The sequence below is a fragment of the Populus alba genome, chromosome 5 (assembly GCF_005239225.2).
Source record: "Populus alba chromosome 5, ASM523922v2, whole genome shotgun sequence".
Classification (NCBI taxonomy): Eukaryota; Viridiplantae; Streptophyta; class Magnoliopsida; order Malpighiales; family Salicaceae; genus Populus; species Populus alba.
The window spans coordinates 4,454,791-4,461,408 of NC_133288.1; the positions used below are offsets into that span (position 1 = coordinate 4,454,791).

Genomic DNA, 6,618 nt, shown 5'->3' on the forward strand with positions numbered 1-6,618 from the left:
GTCAATCATCTTCAATTTGCTACCATCCCATTATATTTATAACAACTGCAATTAAAAATAATTGAATAGCGTTTTTCTGGTAAATGTCTAGCATGGATTTGCAGAGACATTTTCTCAAATATTAATGTTGTTTACAAGTGATTGAAAAACAAGAATATCTTATAAATGAAAGCAAATATTTGGAGAGCTATAACCTCTTCAATGGTAGATCTGATGGCAAGGGAGGAGCTCTCATTGACATGGAGCAAAGTATGACCATTAAGGACCAGCACAAGCACACCCGCCACGAGCTTGAATACCAAGTAAGTCATTAAGGACTGCTGCAACAGAGGCTTGTCTCTCTTGTTTCCTGTCTCTTCCCACATGTAAAGAACCCCATATTCCTTCTATCCTTACTATCACTCCTACTATAGTTTTAGTAGAGTATACGAGGAAGGAATCAATTTAATGATAAATTTTTTTACTAATATCATGATAATTGTATAGTATTTTTTTAAAGATAATTTTATTTTTAAAAATATATTAATATATTCTTTTAGTTTTTTTATTCCAGCACATTAAAAATACTAAAAAATTAATTTAATATTTTGTACAACTAAAAATATTCTTAAAAAGTATTTAAAAACATAAGCTATGTAAAACACCTTGATGATTTACATTTTACACCACTGATTTTCCACGTGAAAATAGTGTTACTCTTTTAAAAGGGTATGATTGTGATTGTAACTTGAAAGCCACTTTGCTATTTTTTGGAATACCAAACTCTTATTTTTGTCACTTTCTTCACTTCTCCGGCACGTTTTCCTTCTCTCAAAACACCCACTTCCTTTACCTTCGGTCGCCGTCGTCGTCGTCGTCGTCTTCTTCTTCTCCCTTTTGGCCTCCAAATTTCCCTTTCAATCAATTCTTCCATTTGCCTCTTCCCAGGCTAGCAAACCCATTATTCCCCCACATTCTTTTTTTTTTTTCCAGTATCTTTTTTCTTCCAAATCAACTGCTCACTTTTCTTGACCTTTTTGGTTAGCATCCCACTCACTTTATTTTTAAACCAAAACAAAAAAAATCATGTTTCCTCTTGTTGTTTCAAAATCCGAATTTTGTTAGTACTGGTAAAAAACCAGGTAAGGATTGTGGATGTTAAGAGATAGTTAAGATTTCGCGATGAAAGTATGTTAAGATGGAGGATTTCTAATGAATCATTGTTGTATCGAGATTGGAAGTTAAATGAGTTATTTATTTATTTATTTGTTATTAACGTTGTTGATAGCCAGTGTTTTTTGATTAATCTCACGGACTCAAACCCGTGAACCTACACTATAATTCTAAACATGCATTTATTTGAGTACATAGTTGAGAGAGAAATATTATTGATAGACAGCAGCAAGCAACAATAAACTATAAAAAGAATTAAAAAAAAAATGTGTATATTTTCTTGATATATATATATATATCAATGTGATACTAATTAATACCTCAATAGAAGAAAAATTGGCATGCCAGCATGACTCCACACAGGAACAATCAGTAGTAGCCAACAGCAGGAGGTGGAGTAGTACTAGACTCGGAAATACAAGAGGTCAAGGTCTATTTCCCGAGGAATCTTTCGTTGGGAAGGGAATTTGGGAAGCAGATTCGCAATGTGTTGAGCCCTCGTAAAATATGACGCAAACTTGTTGGTACCATTATTGTTTTCTTTGTCTACTGGGTTCTTGAATTCCTTGTTTCTGAACGTCCAGCTACCTGTTTTCCAATTGAAGTGATACAGAGGAAGGAATCGCTGGCCGTAAATGGCTGTAAACTCAATCGCTGCAAGAATGAACTCAAATTCCTCACTGGACATGTAGTAGGGGAAGCTAACTCTTGTCCAACCTGGCTTTACTCCAACATAACCCTGCAATTGAAGCATCAGAATTACATTAATGGAATCAAACGTTGACATTTAGTGAAATCACAGCAATCATCGGTGCTTTAGCAGCAGTTGATTGAATATTGTCGAGAAATGTTAAAAGAACTATCTACCTTATTTATGGAAGATCTGAAGGCTAGGGAGCGTGGCTCGTCGACAAGGAGCAAGCTATGACCGTAGGGACCAGCACAAGCACAGCCACCTCTAGCTTGAATACCAAATAGATCGTTAAGGAGTGCTGCGACGAAAGGTCCATGAAGAGGCTTGTCTCTTTTGTTTCCCACCTCTCCCCACATGTAAAGAACCTCATCGTTGGTGTTTTTTCTATCAGTTGTGCTGCTCTCATGGATCATACGAGGTGACGAAGAGTTTGTGGTGGAGTATATGAGGAAGGACAGTATAGCTTGTCGCTTAGCAGTTGTGTTACCTAAAACCCATATATTCTTGTTTGGGAGAAGCCTGTCGAGTGCCTTTGCGATGTACGTATTCTCTTGCTCTTCAATCGCTCTGTAGCTAATGTATTCCTTAACCCAGAAAGCTAACGCTGCTCTAATGGTTTGAATTATCTGAGGAGTTCCTCCGTTCTCTCTCTCCTCTATTTCATTCAAGTACAATGTGTGCTGCAATTGATGAAGAAACTTCAATTTAGGCTGACATCCCACTTTTTATCCCATTGATATATATGAAGCAAATAGAGGAAGCATGCAAGGCTTACCTTTTCACAGAAGCCATTTACAAAATCAACAGTTCCACCTCCACAAGTTGATGGAGCTGAGGATCCTAGCTGATAAAGGGCTTTGCTCATCAGAAGTATTCCCGGTGATCCGGGCCCGCCTAGGAATTTGTGTGGGCTAAGGAAAATCGCATCATAACCATCAATCTCTCCGGATCTCATATCAATTTTCACGTATGGACCACTACATAAATATATACATGTATAAACCAGGAAGTTAGTGCTTGATGATGCAATAAACAATTACACAATATAAGTGCATTTCAGGCATAAATGGTTAAAAAAGGAGAAGGAAAAACAAGAATAAATTTGTTGTTACCTTGCAGCAAAATCAAAACAAGCAAAACCACCATGTTGATGAAGAAGTTGAGCAATTCCTCGAGTATCCGAGAAAATCCCAGTCACATTACTACAAGCTGAAAAGGAACCCAAAATAGGCCTGTTTGCATGTTTATATGATTCAAGTCGTCGCCTTAGATCTTCAATGTCTATCAAGCCATTGTCGTCTAAACCTATCTCTATGACTTCTGCCAAGCTTTGCCTCCACGAGAGCAGATTCGAGTGGTGCTCGTAAGGACCAACAAAAACCAACCACCTCTCTTCGTTGCTCAGGCATTTAATTAGCCTATCTCTCAAAGTTGATGGCACAGCAATGGCCATTACTTCTTGTAATCTCTTAATGGCTGCGGTTGTGCCTGAGCCACAAAACATGACGGCGTCGTCTTGGCCACCGCCTAAGCACTTTTTGATATATTCGGCAGCTTCATGCAACATTTTTGTGGTCTTATGCCCCACTTGACTGTCACTGGTATGTGTATTACCTGTACACATTAATCCCTAATAATTAACGACCGGAAAATAAATTTATTTTAACAAGAAAGCTAATTAAGAAAGTTATAAAACTGTTTGTTTTCAAGTGAATGGTAGAAATCCAAGTGTCATTAAATTATGTTTGCACATAAATTAAATTCAAAACCAATCTGTTGACATTAATTTAGAGATATATATTTCAGGGCTCTGTATATAAATATGTACACTAGATACTTGCGATCTAGAATTTTTTTTTCAAAAAAAAAAAAATATATACATGTTTTGATATCTAATAAATTTTTAAGTGAAAATAAAAAATTTTAGGTATACACGCAATCAAATAAATTGAGAAATATATATTTTATAAATGAAAAAAACTATAAAATTAGAAAAATTAAAAGGCAAATACGGATCATGATATTTAATCTCACAAGCTGGGATATAAAAAAATCTACCTTATATTAGATCTTGTTTTTCATGAACTTTCAAGATAAAAAAAACATCTAAAATGAACTCTTCTAATCAAATGAAACCAACTGTTTTGGTGGTCTAAATCAATGTCAACAATGTTTTTATTTGTTACTGCTGAAATCAGGCAACTTCTCTTTCTTCTTTCTTAACTAAAAACTAAAAAAATAATAAAAATAAACTTTTATATCAAAATTAAATTAGAGAAAATGAGGTACCAAAATTTTAAAATTTTATGTAATTTTTAAAGTTAAAAGACTAAAATGTATTTTTTTCTAAAACTTTTCACATGCCATTATGTTTGGTGTCTTTTTATTAAAATTCATTTTTTTTAATTTCATAATTGACTAAAAAATCAGAAATAATTTTTTTCAATTAGAATTAAATTACACAAAATAAAATCTTGAGAATCAAAATAAAATTTTAAAAAATATATAACGTGACCCACACTCTTTTGTGGGTGGATGTACAATGTCAACCACTACAGGAAATTCCCACGTTCTTTAATATTTAGGATAATATGGGCGCGCGCACCCAAAAGAAGATACTATAAACAACTATCTAGACCAAAAAAGAAAATAATTGTGGCAGCGTCTTTGCTGACGAAAGATCTTCATAATCGTTTAAAAAAAAAAAAAGATTTATTTTATGCAAATGGCTGCAAGAAAAAGAAGGAAAAGATACAAAATCTCCCGATTAACATCATGTGAATATACTTTCTTTACTTGACAAAAGTTCTGGTCAAACTGTGCTTGAAGAAACTCAACATTCTTTATCCACATACATTTTTTATTATTTTAGAGAGTGATTTGACATACTTTCAACAAAAAAAAAAAAAGAATTGATTTAACATAATATAATTAAAAATAAAATAAAATTCGGTTGACTCGCAACTTGTTCATCCAGTAAAAATATCCAGTTAAATTTAGTTTAATTTTTTTATATAAAATAAAAAAATTAATTAAACTGGTTTCAACCTATCTATCTATGATCAGGGACTTGGGTTTTATGTTAAAAAACTACGATGGTCTTAAATCTTGCATATTCAAATAGGATTATGGAAGCTGGTTTCAAGCGTGAATCCTACTCTTGCTGACTTGAAAATGGAAAGACGAAGAACTATCAAGTCTATATATAGCAAAAAAAAAAGAAAAAAAGAAACACAGAAAGCAATAATAAGAAGTTACCATAAAAAGGGAGGACGTTGTTGATGATAAAATTCTCGATATAGCGAAGAGATCTCCCGGAGGCAGTATGATCGGCATAGGTAAGTCTCCTCTTTCCAAAGGGAGAATCAAACTCTACACCATCACCAATGATCTGAGAGCGCAACCATGCTAGCTTTTTATCAGTGGCGTTGCTCTTCGGAGCACCGATATCTAGTGTCCTGAACGATTTCGAGCACCGGAAAAGATCTTTAGCAGAAGATGATATCAAAGAAGATGAAGAACTACTGGTACCAGTAGCTGTAGCTGACGGTGAGACGTCGTCTGCCAAGATGGTAGAAGTCCAAGTATTTTTCGAGGGCATAGCTTGAGCGCTAGGAGTGGTGTCCCTCTGCATGGATTGCTCAAGCTCCATCTCCATGTTACAGAACTAGAAGCTGGAGCTAGACGATGATGTGTGAATGGTAACTGGGTTGATGATGAACAAGAGTTTGATGAAAGAGGAAGAAGAAGAAGATCCGATGATGATAAATGGATTATTTATCTGGAGAATGCTCGAAAATTATAGAGTAGTTATAGAGAAATATTAATATTTTTTCCTGTGGGTTAAACGTGGCGGCAAAAGCTAACTAATTCAACTGGCTTCTGGGCGTCAATTCCACACGTGGCCAGCCCGCGGTCTACGACCCTCTGTATTGTCAACCGAAAGGGAGAGAAAAACCACGCGCCTTGAAATGTTGCTTCAGTCTCCGTTAATCTTTTTGTTCGGAGCCCCATATTTAATATCTCGAATTCTAATTAATTATGATGGCCAATAAATTCTGCTCCTTTTATTGTCATTCGGATTCAAATACTCCGGATCTTTATCACAGGAATAATTACATGGAAATTTTTTTAACGCGATAATATTTTTCTTTTTTATGTTGAGCAATTTATTTTTTACATTAGGATCAACCCAATTTTTTATTTTAATAAAACTATAAAAATATCCATGTATATTAATTACTCATGTCTCTCTTCTTCTTTTTTCAACTAAAATTTATAATGGTATTTTGGATATTAAATACTTATTTATTTTTACGTTTTAAAAAATATTTTTTTATTTTAAATTTATATTTTTGTAGTATTCTCAGATCATTTTGATGTATTAATATAAAAAAAATTAAAAATATATTATTATAATGTATTTCTGGGAAAAAATATTATTTATAAAATTTTAGATTTTTTTATTTATTTATGTAAAAATTATCCTAAAACGCCAGCAGATTGTAAGGGAGAGAATTAAAAAGGCGAACTCATTAGTCTTTGAAGAAGAAGAACAAGGCTTTTGATAGGGCAAACTCGCGAGCGCCACGTCACAAACTCGCTCGAAACGCTTGTGTTCAAAATCAGGAGGTAGCCCACTTTTAATTAAAGCATAACCCGTGTGCCTTAAACCAATTTTATTTTTTTTTTACTTTATTGTTATATAAAAATATTTCAAAAGTTGCCTTGTGACTTCCCGGAATCAGTTACCTTCCCACTCCGGCTAAAAT

At 34.0% G+C, this 6,618-nt stretch overlaps 1 protein-coding gene across 1 annotated transcript; it reads right to left on the minus strand.

Moving 5' to 3' along the window:
* Positions 1 to 1,329: 1,329 nt before the first annotated feature.
* Positions 1,330 to 5,630, minus strand: LOC118032302 (uncharacterized). Its single transcript, XM_035036981.2, has 5 exons — positions 5,105 to 5,630; positions 2,959 to 3,460; positions 2,622 to 2,823; positions 2,020 to 2,526; positions 1,330 to 1,891 (listed from the first exon to the last, which is right to left on the minus strand). Exons 1-5 carry the CDS (start codon positions 5,502 to 5,504, stop codon positions 1,556 to 1,558), a joined length of 1,947 nt encoding a protein of 648 aa, XP_034892872.1. The 5' UTR covers positions 5,505 to 5,630; the 3' UTR covers positions 1,330 to 1,555.
* Between the last annotated feature and the right edge of the window lie 988 nt (positions 5,631 to 6,618).